The following is a 14,217-nucleotide window of genomic DNA, read 5'->3' on the forward strand; positions in this document are numbered from 1 at the left end:
AGCCCTAAAGCAGATATATTAAACCATAAATTCTGCACTTTTCCCTTACAGGCCTTACTAGGGCCACAAAAAAGACAATAAAATAAATACATTAAAAAAAAAATACTGCTCAGTTTCATTGTAAATATATTAAAACATGTAAAAGAATCATGCTAGAAAATTAAAATCCAGAATTAGCACGTGGGTATTATTTTTTTTGTCGTTGCGGCAATAAAACATTCCATTTTTATCCATACTATTACATGCCATAAGCTGAGAGCACAAAATGCTTATCCAGAAAATACAAGCGGTTCAGATAATGAACCTAAACGTTGTAGGTCAGAAAGCATGTTGTCATATTTCGTTTCTAGAGCTTCAGGTACTAGATTATCTGAGCAAACACGTTGGCGTGATCTACTCGTGAGGACCTGAGGGGATGACCCCAAACGTGTTAGACTGGGGGGCATTTCCTCATGTTCTGCTTTTGAAGTCACAGGAACTAGACTGTAAGTAAACAGGTTGGTATGATCCACTGGTGAAGACATCAAGACACTGAAAGAAGGTGATGAGGCCAAAGAACCAACGTTGGCACAATCTAGCACGTAGCAGCTCATTCTCAGTGATCTCGGCCTCGGTAGCGAGAAGCTCCAGCTTCTGAACATGAAGCCTCCAACAGTCTGAACAGCGGACGGCATTATCTCCAACGTCACGCCAGTTCCTGAGGTCACGGAGCAGGAGGTGGGTTCTTCCAAACAGGCCGATTCGAGATGAATTAGAAATACCAGATAAAATGTCAGCTAAAACGTGGATGGAGGAGGACATGAAGCTATGAGCAGATCTGGCTAAAAAAAATGTCTTCTCCATTATGTTCCTATAAATAGCAGCCAAAGGAAGACCTTTGATTAAAATACATTCCCTGAGGGGTAGACATGAGGAATTATGTAACTTTATAACATCAGGAGGCATCAGATGATGTGCAGAAAACCTCCTAAAAGAGTCTTCCGCCCCGTTTAATGAGATGTTTCCATCAGCCGAGACGTCGCCACGCAAACAAGGGGCAGGAGGACCTTCACTGCTTTGACCACGATGAACGCAGCACTTGCCATCCATTTTATGAAACGTCTCGTATGTCTTTAATTTTCTGCCCAGGTCTTTCTCAGCAGCAACTTCTCGGATCTTAGTGAATTTCAATGTGGACCTGAAAAAAAAACCATTTGAAGAAACATGAGTTTCATGGGATAATAAAAAACGAGCGCTCGTACTCATCGTTTCAGGTTTAACCTGAAAAAAGACACAAGAACGAGGCTGAGGTCATCAGAGTGACTTTCAATTCCTCATCCGCCAATCAAAAATAAGAAAAATGCACTCCGGGGACTTGGGGTAACCCCAGAGCCGGGGCTACGAGAAGCCGGGAGAACCATGTCTGACTTGTGTATATTTAGTTTTACTTAGATATTGAAGTGGATAACAAATTCCCTGTGTTGCCGGATCGCCGTTCTATGCAAAACCTACTCCAAACGACTAAAAAAAACCACGATACGATCCTAATGTATCCAAATCCTATGGCAGAAAAGGCCTATTTGGCCCACATACCTGCTGTTAAGACCCCAAAACGTACTCCACCCTTGACCACCCTTATGTTTAGCCTTTGCAAGTTTAAAATCACCATTTCTGCTGGAAGGCTATTCAACTTATTCACTCTCAGAGAAATGTTTTCTAATGTTACAGCCAAGACATGTATCTGTGCGAACAGCTCTATTACAGCACCGCTTCTGCTTCATTGATGGCTTTTGTCTTATTTGTTATTATTGGTAGCAAAAATATTGGAGGATGGGGGGCATCAGGATCCTGGAGGAAAGATGAAGGACCCCCTTAGGATGAATCCCTTTGTACCTCCAGAGGTCGGGCCTACCTGCAGCCCTGCTACACCGCCTAGATTTCACTTTATCAACCCAAACCCCATTCATGTTTTCTTTAATTAGACGCTTAAAGCGCCGTGTGCATTCTGGCGCAATGTTTAAAATGTGTTCTTATCACCATAAGAACCAGTGGAGTGAGCAGTGGTTGCCATGGTGATGGATAACCCCCATGTAAACGTTACATACACACCTAGCTTATACTTATAAGTGTAAAAGGATATTCTGTACAGGATTTGCTACACATCCCGGGCAGTGACAGACACCAGCTGCTGTTACCCACACTCCCATCATGCTCTGCGTGACCACAACAACCTGTCCTTTTCTGTGTAACAAAGGACACCCACATGGGCCAAAACACTATTTTCTCGTTCTATTTCTCACGCATTTCCTCCCTGCTTTTCCTGGCACAGAAATAAAATGTGTTTAGCTGTGTGGCCCGCGGACCCCTTGCTATACGCATGCGTGATACGCAGCGAGCCTTGCACCCCTTATCCCACGTGTAAATGCTTTGACTTGGGGTCAGCCCGGTGCCCGGTACCTGCAGCCTGACGTTGAGCAGCATGGAGGTGATCGTGTACAGATAGGGGAACGTGATCCCCAGCCTATAGGCCAGTCTGAAGAAGACCAGCAGGGAGCGGCTCAGGTTTTTGGAGACGAGCCCGTAGGACCGGACAGCCGCGGTTTGGGAGAGCCAGGCTGCCAGCTGGGACAGGGAAGCCATACACACTAGCGGCAGCCCGAACGGAGGCCCCACCGGCTACGAGAGACGGAAGCCGGCTGTGTCAGGGGATAAGCACGCACACCGCTGGGATCAGCTGACCCGGAAGCCGGCACTACGTCCTGAGCCGCTCATGCACAACAGACAATCACGAGCGCGCGCCTCGAATCCCTGACGTCATCAAACGCGCGTTCTGCGCGGGCACGTGAGATAGGGCGCACCTTGCGCGTCCCCGAGGCGTTTCGAGGCGAGGCCGGTAGTGACGCGGACACAGCGGCTTCCTGTATCTCGCTGAGGTGTTTAATGCTCGGGCGCAGGGTGGTGGCCGCGGTATTAGCACTTAGCGCCTCCATTCAGCGTGCAGTCTTAGGGGTACGCGGTGTACCAGAGGCCGGACTCACTCCCCGGCCACAGCGCTTTACCCCCGAGACACTTTAGGCCTCCTCTGCGCTTTCCTCTCTATCGGCTTTCCCGCCCGGACTACCGGGAGCTTCGACGCCAAGGCAGCCATGCAGGCCATTAAATGCGTGGTGGTAGGGGACGGGTAAGTGACATCTATTTTTCGATTTCTATCCCTTTATTATTATTATTATTTTTTTTTTTTTGCTCAGTTGAGATGTTATGTTCTCCCCCCGCAGCGACTAAATGGTTAAGTGTCAGTGAGCCATCTGCACCCCCTTTTTTTTATTATTGCACGCCCTGATTTAGGGGCATTGAGGCTCTTTGGTGACCCTGCCCATTTCGTTTGCCTCGGTCTTGGGGCCCACACCTAAAGGCTTGGATCCTGTTAGGGGCCCCCACCCATCGGCTGTAAATCAGGGCAGAGGCCTAGGAAGGGGAGGGTGTGATGGAATCCAGCTGCTGATGGGTGGGAGCATGTTCGATGTACCCCACAATGGGGTCATTCGGCGCCGGAGGGGTGTGTAGCTTATGGCAGGCTGGGGTAGAACACCCCCAATTGTTTATCCAGTCAGAGGAAATGAGACAGAGGTTCTGGGTATACACAGTGCTAGAGGGAGGGTGGGGGCAGGGATCCCGGCTGTGTGCATATGATGGGAGGCTGTAGGGGGGGGGTATGTTAAGATCCAAAAATGGCTAGTGGTGCAGAGTATCTACACATCTGCATTCCAGGGGAAATGATTGATTGCGCTGACCCCAGGATCCCTGTCCATCTCCAGCCTGTATTTACTGCTGGATTTTGGGGTGGGCGTTTATTTTGATTTATTAGGGATACAGAACAGAATAATTGAAAACATTATTCAATAGGTTGTGTGACGCGCTGAGCTCAGGCGCTGGTTTGACCTCCACTCTAAATGAGAAGACAAATCTCAGGTTGTCCGGTTATTGTATGGATTGAGCCGTGCCGGTATCTGACCGCGTCGGACAGGAGGTGGAGTTAATAGTAAAATCATCTGTTTTAATGTCTTGGACCTTTGGGTGCGTGGGTCCCGGGTATTCGTCTAAGGGAAATAAAGTATTTTTATGGCTGCTGATTTGTCTCGGTCAAGTACTCAGGTATCAGTACTCAGCTCTGTGACACCAAGGGTTCTAGACTGTAAGCTTGTCAGCCAAATGCTAAATCAGGCCCTTTAAATGTATGGGCTGTAAGAAGCGCTGTATAAATACGAACGTTATTGTAATGAATTTCATTAGGGAATCTCAGACCAACCTCCTCAGCGGCAGGGCTTCGGTGTGAAAACCAAACCTCACGGACGCCAGCAGCGTTGATGCCGCTGGCAGCGTGTTCTTGTTCGGAGCGTTACTGTTATGTTGGTCTGTTATATGGTAATAAGCGCTTTGCATACGTTTGACATGCTTTCTCCTGTTTCATGTGGTCAGGCAACGTGATCTGTCAGTTTTGGCATTTAAGACAACATGTTTAGCGTGTAAGCATATGGATAACCCGAGGCTTATTCCTACCGTATCGCTGGATTTCTGGCTGCTTCCCGTAGTGGGGACTGTGGTTTGTTGGCTCTTTGGCTGGCTGACGGACGGATGGATGTTGAGTTTCCTGGTACGGGGCAGTCATTGCTCGTAGGGTTTGGAATAACATTTCCTTTAATGTGAGAGGCGGCTTGTGCTTCCGTGAGGATGCGGGGAGCGCGTGCTGCCCCCGGCCCGCTCCCACTGCATTACTCTGCAAACAAAGCAAGAATTTTGCCGAATACCATTCAAAAGACGTGTATCTCAGCCATAAAGTTATTTTCATCAAAGTACCCCAAGTTTGGCGAATCCTATGTATTTTCTTCATGGCTTTATTGCTCACCAAGGAGCTGAATCAGAGGGTTTAACAGTATATGGCCGTGTAATGTGACAGAATCCCCAGTATTTATGCCAGTACGTATTTCAATGTTTTTGAAAGGTATTCGCTGAATTCTCGCTCTGTTTTGTGTATTGATTATTATTCTAGCAGTGACCCGGGAATCTGAATGTGTATGTGTCTTGTGCTTTCTGTGCTCCCCGTTTCTCTGTTTTTGCTGTGTGCGGTGGGTAACTGTTTATCATTAGGGTCTCGTACCAGCTTTGGAAGGCGGTTGAGTTAAAGAAAGAGAATATTTTTGTCTTCCATGTGCAATAGTCTAGTTTACAGCCCCCCTCTGTGTCGCTGTGACCGGGGGGCACAACGTCATCTTCTGTAAATCGCTCCTTTATCACGGATGTCCCCGAATACACCAGATCAGTCGCCGCCAACAGAGCTGCTGTGTGCGCTTTTGTGTTGAAGTCACAAACCTTTTACTGGCATAACCGGAAAAAGCGAAATGGAGAAAAGGATTTAAGTGTAAACGGAATGAGATGCGGTGGCGCATGCAACTGAACCTGATAAATACTACATACTACATACTCCTTGCTAAATACTTCAGTATGCGCTTTGCTTTATTACCCTGCTGGAAGGGTTCTCGGTACATCTCGTTAGGCTGCTCCGGTACACTGTCTGCCGTCGGTGCCCTTTAGATACTCGCACAGCAAGCTATAAGATGCTGGATGGAGGGTCCCAACTAACCCCTCGTAAAGTCATCACAGGGCAGCATTGCTGTCTCTCACGCTCAGGAGTCGGGGTAATTGTTGGGGCCGTGTATGTATGGCTGTCGTTAACAATAACTCTTTTGTATGCAGGCGTTGAGGCTTAAGTTTTACACAAACCCCAGCGCTGCAGTGTGAGCTTCATTCATGACAAATATATTGCTTTTTAGTGAGGAATGATCGGGGTATTGCTTGTTGTCGTGGCTGTGGCACTGTTAGTGTTAAATATATAAATAAATCATTACTTCCCCTCCCCCGAGCCTGCTAGGCCGCAGTGATGTGCTTTTGTACGGTGCATTGAGTGGTTGTGCTTTGACACTAAGCCAGATTTACACATTGTGATTATGTGTTAATTTGAGGCACATCTGTTTCATGAGTCAGATAGCGGCAGATATTCCCTCCCCGGCCTTCTGGATCCAGTAGATAGCGGTGTTAAGGAATGCTCCGCGGTATCAGCCCAGACTCTTACCCTGTATTATCAGGGCACGCATTGTGAATGAAATGCTATGTGGATGGCATCTGCTGTCCTTTCGCTGTTTTCCCGTCTCCCTTCCCCTTCTGTAATCAGATAATTGTGGGAAGGAGCGATAAATACCAGCTTGTATTTCCATAGCGCCATCTTTTTATAAAGACGTGTTCTCGTATGCATGGAGTCTTGTGGTGGGCCGTGCAGGGTCTTTCAAGAGGCTTAAATATGAATGTGTGGCCCCTGCTTATACAAGGTGTTAGAAACGCTCATATATACGGTACGGTCTCTGGGATATCACTTCTGTAGTGTGAATTGAAGCGAGGCTCCGGGGACCCTGTAACTATTGTCCCATTAAGTGCATGTATCGGTGGTCTCTACATTACCAACCAGTGGGTGTCATTTTATTTAATATGGTGCTAATAAGCTGGCTTTGAATAAAATGTTTGGGGAACAATCGAGTACAAAACACCTTTACCAATGAAGAAAGTTTGCGGTTTATCTGCTTCTGTTATTGAGTATTTAGACCCGGTAGGCTGAGACATAAATAACTGATATCGGGTATTATTGCCCCTTTGATATGTCTGAGCGCTAAGGGGTTAAAAAGGACTCCCACAAAAATCAACTAGTAGCTCAGTGTGATTGTGCAGGGAAAGTCGCTCAAAATATCACCACTGACTACAATGGCGGCCAACATGGAACGTAATGGAAATGAAACCCAGAGGTTAAGGGCCACAAGTAAGCCGGGATTCAGTGTGTGAGAGAACAAGTACTTTAATGTTGAATTGGGTGGCCCTGCTTTAGTTTGGGTCAGTAATTGTGGCCTGTCTGTGGTGCATGAAGACTGGAGTTTTATGCGCCCCTCGATAACGTCACATTCCTGTACTTCGACTACGCGATGAATGATGCATCGTATAGCAACAGCCCATGAAATCATTCTTACAGCAGCAATGGTCTGTTACTCGATCGCCGCTTGCTGCGCCTCCAGCGAGGGACTGGGTGAAAGTAGAAGTAACATTAAGGGAATTTCCAGTAAGGTCTGTGAAATAATGGCATTTACTTCCTTCTTAGGAAAGAGTTTTTATTAAAATGACTATAAATACTGACAAACTGGTTCCGTAATCAGAATGTTTGGGGCATTTTATACCTTAAAAGAGATTAAATAGTTTTATAATAGATGGTACGGGAAGCGGTGGTTACTGTGCTTTGGGTACCAGTGGGGTTAATGTTATACCGTCATATGGTCTCTTCTGGTGTATTATCAAAGGTGCTCTGATAACCTGCCAATAAACGCCGGTTTCACAGCAGCGTGACGCTTACAGAACATAAAAATCACGCAAAATATCAATAACGCAGCGGGACTCTGAACTGGAATCCGTGGGGTGGGGGATGGGCTGCTCATCTGTGAGCCTCGGGCCTCTGTTAATAGCGAGTGAATCCACGTTTATTAGCAGGAAATACAGTAGGAAGCGCATGAGGGTTTTAAGCTCTGATATTAACAGACCACGGATGGATCGGCCGGCGAATCCACGTTGGTAAAAGTCATGCGCACGGCAGTGAACCCCACATTAATGTATTTCCAATGAATTTTTTCACGCAGCCTCTTATCCAGCTGAATCCATCGCGTTGAGGGCGTCTCCGGTCCACCTGCATGCGCCGTATCACTGATTTCTGAGCGCTGCCGATTTAGTATGAATGCTGACTTTTCCCACTGTCTCTCCTTTGCAGGGCTGTAGGTAAAACTTGCTTGTTGATCAGTTACACCACCAATGCCTTCCCCGGCGAGTACATCCCAACTGTGTAAGTATCCAGAAGTACCCGGAAATCTACATCTTCTGTATTTTAACCACTCTGAGTAAAATGATGACCGTGTTCTACCCGGCTGATTTATGAGCAAGCTGCAGCATAGAAGAGCAGTTGTCGCAGGTTACCGTATATACATGCCCCCTGCTCCCTTACAGTAACGCCGCTCTCCTCCCTGTCCCAGCATTGATGGCTCGTGTGTGTAGGTGGCAGTAAGTTGTGCCAGCCGAGCCTTTTATTTAAGAGATATATATATATACATATACATACATATACATATATATACACACATTATAGAGCTAGAGTCCTGACATAATGCTGGGACCTAAACTTCCCAAGCATTTAAAGTCTATGGAAGTGCCTCGTCTTGGCGTTTACACATCGGGTGGACGCTCTAACATTGGCCTTTGTGAACTCGCTCCTGTTTTATGTTCTGTTAGTGGCTGCTCTCGGGTTAGCGATGTTTAAATAACACGAATGTTTTCTGATCCACCTTTTAGTTTTGACAACTACTCTGCCAATGTTATGGTAGATGGGAAGCCGGTGAACTTGGGCTTGTGGGATACAGCTGGCCAGGAAGATTACGACAGACTGCGTCCCTTATCCTACCCCCAAACGGTAAAGGCGTTTAGAAAACACATACCTGAAACTTGTTTGATCTCTGAAGTTCTCAAAAAATCTTAGCTTTGACGTTTACAGACTGGTCTAACGGGTTTTCCCATGTTGCGTATAACATGTATAAATCTATTTTACGCCCCTGTTGTGTTTCTGGGAGAAACAAGGCCTTTTCGTAGAATGGATATGCACCTTGTGTGTGTGTGTGTGTATAATATATATATAGAACCATAAGTTAAACATTGCGTAAGGTAGTCTTGGTAGCATCACAAGGAACACTAAAGCATGACAATGACTCCTGTGTATGGCTGTATATTTTGCTCATAAAACCTATATAAAGCTATTAATGCATTCCAAGGGAAAGCTGCAGGTAACGTTTTCTTCCAAAAAGGAGATGAGCAACTATGTAGCACTAGCATTTGAACCTGAGTGTTTTTTGCTAGGCCCTAAGCCCGAGCCCCCCATCCGCAAATGTCTTGGTGAGTTAATCCCCCCCTGCTCAGCGTTGCGCAAACCACCTTGTGTTGGTGTGGGGTATAAATGGCAATGTCCCCCCTTTGCATGCAGAGCACCATTAATGCTTTTAATGTCATCTTGATCTAAAATTCTCAATGATTGGCAGATAGGAAGTGATTTGGTCTTTTCTTGTCCGTATGTTTAATCCATTCGTCGTTTCCCTGATTCTAGTTTGTTGCTCGTCTTCTTTCAGTGGCCACGTTGGCTTTTGCTGCGACTTTCTTATCTTTTATTACTGTCTTTTCACACTCTAGCTTACATCACATCAGCGCTGTCCAACATCTAACTGGTTCTGCCATAAACAGCCATATATAAATGCATAAATATATAATATAATATATATATAGATATAGTTTTTTGGATTTATTGGATAATGCTTTCTTAAATATTCATGAAATGTGTGTTGTGCCCAGCACGTTATTTATCAACCCCAGAAACTTGTGTATTTTGGGGGTTTTTTTTTTGGCCTTCTCCCAATTATGCTTTCAGCTGTTTATTGACCCTCCGTGTTAAGTGTTGGATGGCGCTCAGGATTGACAGACAGACAGACTTAGTTGTGACTGAACACAATAAATACTGCTATAGATATTTACCCACACTGATTCATATAGACCGCAGAGACAATGATCAATGGCGCACGTGACCGATGGAATATACCACCCGTAGAGCCGTAGTTATGCATTTAAGGGGTGAGGTGGTGCTAGCTGGTGATCTGCTCCATATAAATGTTTTTTGTTTTTTCCCCCCCAGGATGTATTCTTAATTTGCTTTTCACTCGTGAGCCCTGCATCGTTTGAAAACGTCCGTGCCAAGGTAACGTCACGCTCCCCTTTGGTTTTGATGAGTGAATAGGAATGTCGGGGTGTTTATACCCCGGGGCGGGGTGCGTCTGTGGGGTAGAAGTTTGTCGAGCCTGCTTTGTGCAGTCGTTATAATCGGTAGGCTCTGGGGTCATCGCCGCGCGCCCTGGCTGCTCTCCGTCAGTCGGCGTTAAGCTGTCTGATCACTACAAAGGCCGCATGCAGCTTTATCCGTCAGACTGAATGTTTTGTGTGGCCGCGCGGATCCCTGTCCCCTGATACTCTGCTGTTTGCTGTTTTATTTCGATCGCTGAGTAACTCCAACCTGTGCTGTTTGCTAACTTCCCCGTTTTCTGTGTAGTGGTACCCGGAAGTGCGACACCATTGCCCCAACACACCCATTATACTTGTAGGCACGAAGCTTGATTTGAGAGACGACAAAGACACCATTGAAAAGCTGAAAGAGAAGAAACTCACACCCATTACCTACCCTCAGGGACTCGCCATGGCTAAAGAGATCGGTAGGGAAAACCTTGTGACGCTTTGCCTTTTATGCCACTTGCTGTTAGGGGGGATTTTCGTCTAAAAATTCTCTTCAGGTGCAAAAGACAAAATGGCCCAAAGTGTGACTGTACTCTCTGCATGATGTCATACTCCCTTCTGGAGACGGAATACAGTAGTAGAGGGGTGCGGAGTCTTTGCTTAGAGTCATAGCTGGAGGACAGCATTGCTTAATCGCGCGGGAATACCTCTTTAGACAAGGGTGCCCAACCTGCGGCCCTCCAGCTGCTGCAGGACTACATCTCCTTTGCCGAGAGAGCATTATGGGAGATGAAGTCCTGCAGCAGCTGGAGGGCCGCAGGTTGGACACCCTTGTCCTAAGGGCTGCCAGTGAAGAGAATATAACTACGCAAGCGTGTAAAATGATCAGCTTGCTCCCTTAGCACGAGTAAACCTTCCCAGCCTGAGAATAAGATGCAGATCTTTCACAAACCAATGGATCTTTTACAAACCAATGGATGTGAGCTTAACAGACCTGTATAGCTGAGCTGTGGATTAACCCTTTGAGCATAGGATGCATTTTTAAAACCAACGTGGAAGCAGGAGGGAGTGAAATATGTTAAGGAGATGTTTGAATGGTTTTCCAGGTGCAGTGAAGTACTTGGAGTGTTCCGCACTTACACAGCGAGGTCTGAAGACGGTGTTTGACGAAGCCATTCGGGCGGTCCTCTGCCCACCCCCAGTCAAGAAGAGGAAGAGAAAGTGCCGGATCTTGTAAACGTCGCGCCCGTCTGTCTGAGTTTGCACGCTCAAATGGGATTCTTGAGACTCGCAATGCCAACTCCTAGCCCTGTTTGTAATAATTCATTTTTTTGCCTATAAAATTTGAGCCCATCAAATTCTAACGGTTTCTCTTATCCTAGAAAAATGAACATATTTTTTTTCCCCTTACTCCACTAAAATATCACCCAATTTACTTAGCCTTATTCTCCGCAAATCTGTTTTCCTTTGCTTAGACTAATCGAGTTGCCAAAACCTTTACTCAGCTTGGTTCAAGCATGAGCCATTAACCCGTAAGGTGCCAGTGGTGTGCACGAGGCATGGTGTTGCTTATAAAAGCCTTTGTGATTAGGTATATAAACGGCCCGTGCTTCACAACAATTTGCACACCTATCGGGCACTGAGGAGGTTAAATAATGTATATTAAAGACATTTTGTCTTTTACTCGGGTTTAGTTTTTTTTTGTTAAAAACAAACAAGTACCTGTTAAGATAATAAACTTTGGGGGAAATGCCCGTTGTAGGTGCTTACTGCATATATTAAAGGCATTATTAACCTTAATTCACTGTATTGCATTGTAAAATCCAAATGGTTATTTAGGAACGTTAGATCTTTTATGTATCTTTTTACCGCTTCAGTTGAAATAAAGTTAACTGATTAAAGGGTACTAATCTGCTTTTGGACACAATTGTATTAAGATTGAAATGTAAAGCAAATATTCAGGTTTTAAACGATCGGGAATGAGCTGCAGTATTGAAACGGCGCCCCTGCTTCTACACGAACATCTGATGCGTTACTGTGTTTGAGGTCATACACGTGATATATAAATATATATTTTCTTCAGGTAAGGCATTTAGATTTGGTCCCTTTGTCGCTGGGGGTGCCCAGAACAGTTTTTTGGGGTAGGTTCTTCCGGCTGTATAGTGGAGTGTATCGGTCTGGTTCCGTCAGACTCGCTTTCTGTGCCTTTCCGGCAAAAAAAACTAAAATAAAACGGAGGGGGCTCTTTCCGATGGTCATTCCCACAGGTTCTGAGCTGTACAAGCTTTCCATGTTGAGTTGCTCGTAGAAACATACCTTGTATTTTAATATCTTTCTGATTATTATTGTAATTTGCATTTTTGTAGTTCTGATACAGTTAAATCTAATACTGTTCTACTTGTTACTTTTGCTTAAAGGTGTGCGATTGATGGCCTTTCTTTCTATAATAACACTAGGTGTACAAATCATGTGACGCGGCTATTCCCATAATTCCTCTTTGTGTTAGCCATTCTTATGACGCATATTCCTTACCTATTCCTCTATTGCCGGATATACCGACACGGTTACCATATACTAATTTTACCCCCGCCTTTCGTGACATTTTGTGACATTTTGTGACATCATTATTGCTTTTATGAGTTTTGATATCTTGGGTCTGTGAGGTCTTTATTCTAGAGCAAGCGTTGATGATCTAATGCACACCCCTAAACACTAGCAAACCTTGCAAACAACAAACTACAACGCGAACAAACTAAACCAACATTCGAGAATGTTGCGGAAATTGTGAACAGTGTTTTTACATTGATCTTTTGCTAATGCAATTTAGTGTTTTACATGCATGTTTGAATTAATAAATCCTTAAACCACAGAAAAATTCCATCGGCTTCTTTTTAATTGCGGCGCTTTTTGAACATCGTCTGTTCGGAAACGTTAGAGCGTTCGAACGCGTGTGGTGTGGAGACCGGGAAGCCCCGTTAATGCCTAATGTGCGCCTTTTTAAAGGTGCTGTTCCACTTAAGCCTCGCATGTTCAGCAAACGAACCTTCGCAGATCTCATTCTATTCTTTGAACTGAATATTTTATTACAAAACACAGCACTTTCAAACTTTTCCCCGGTTTCTCTGGATATGACTAATCCTTGTCTGCCTATGTTAAGCATTGCCAAGTTATACTTGATGAAAGCATTTTGGGCAGGGTTTTGCACATCGGACTCTAGGAAAGAGCTTTTTAATGCTGTGCTAAATGTTACATTTAGATGAGTAGGTAGAACAGCACCTTTTAAGCCCACCCGTTCCCTATGAGGGTCTCAGACCTGTGTCAAAGGCTTTAGCATTGCAGGTGGCCGAGTACCTATGGGGTTATGAGTACATCACCAGTGTGCAAGCCCCTCAATTAACTGCGAGTAAAGCAGTGAGCCGGTGATATGCGAGTCAAAAGGAAGTGCTAGCTTCTCGTTTTAACGAGTAACCGGGGTTACTTTTACTATTTACTTCAGAAAGAGGAAGGTTCTGTTTTAAATTTGTTTTACTTGCAGATTTGTCACTTATACGAATGAATTGCAAGTAAACTTCTTAAATCCGTTCTTAATGATAGAAAAAAAAAAACCCAAAAAGACTTTAACCTTGGGACTAATTTAAATTGCCCTAATTGTGTGCATTTTTTCATGCTGGAAACCATTGCTAATAACAATACTTTAGTAAAAGTGCATGTTCTCTGTGAAGACTCATATGAGACTTAATTCAAATAAAAATATAGTTAATGTTCTTGCATGGGGTATGCTTAAGTTTTTCATGAAATGATTCCAGCAGAAGCTGAGCGAGCCGTATGATGAACATATAATATAGGAATAACCTAGATATCGTTGTGGAGTTTTGCTTTAACCTTTGGTGTTCCAGTAGGGACTTTTAACTCCTCAGGGCCTAAGGATATGTAACATGACCTCAAACTCCGATCATGGCTTTCGCAGGGTTTAGTTTCCTTGCTGCTGAGACTTTCCCCTTCTGGGAATCCCCTTGGGTTTGTCATGTTTTTATGAAGAGGTGGAACGTTCTTTGACGCAGGTGCCATTATCTGCCGTTCATCAAATTAAAAGACATTTTGGCAGCAAGCCGTCCATTAAAAACATTTATATACCTAGGAAAGTATCACCGACACAATATAAACAAGAAATAAATCTGCTGCCCATACAAAAGAACATTGATTTTATTTAGAGTCCATAGCAATGTCTGAAATGTTTGTGGAACAAAACTTTTTATTTATTTATTTTTTTACATGTTGGCTTTTATTGTTGATAAATGGAGCAGGTTAATCCAACCTTTATACTTCTGGCCCAAACTC

General features: G+C 44.7%; 2 protein-coding genes across 2 annotated transcripts; one reads left to right on the plus strand and one right to left on the minus strand.

Moving 5' to 3' along the window:
• Nucleotides 1–1,039: 1,039 nt before the first annotated feature.
• On the minus strand, nt 1,040–2,773 carry LOC128501668 (small integral membrane protein 10-like protein 2A). Its single transcript, XM_053471228.1, has 2 exons — nt 2,437–2,773; nt 1,040–1,177 (listed from the first exon to the last, which is right to left on the minus strand). The coding sequence occupies exons 1-2, from the start codon at nt 2,617–2,619 to the stop codon at nt 1,157–1,159; spliced, it is 204 nt and encodes a 67-aa protein (XP_053327203.1). The 5' UTR covers nt 2,620–2,773; the 3' UTR covers nt 1,040–1,156.
• Nucleotides 2,774–2,850: 77 nt separating this feature from the next.
• On the plus strand, nt 2,851–12,754 carry RAC1 (Rac family small GTPase 1). Its single transcript, XM_053471227.1, has 6 exons — nt 2,851–3,160; nt 7,832–7,903; nt 8,407–8,524; nt 9,788–9,850; nt 10,199–10,358; nt 10,986–12,754. The coding sequence occupies exons 1-6, from the start codon at nt 3,126–3,128 to the stop codon at nt 11,114–11,116; spliced, it is 579 nt and encodes a 192-aa protein (XP_053327202.1). The 5' UTR covers nt 2,851–3,125; the 3' UTR covers nt 11,117–12,754.
• Nucleotides 12,755–14,217: the final 1,463 nt, after the last annotated feature.

Source organism: Spea bombifrons, chromosome 7 (assembly GCF_027358695.1).
Source record: "Spea bombifrons isolate aSpeBom1 chromosome 7, aSpeBom1.2.pri, whole genome shotgun sequence".
NCBI lineage: Eukaryota > Metazoa > Chordata > Amphibia > Anura > Pelobatidae > Spea > Spea bombifrons.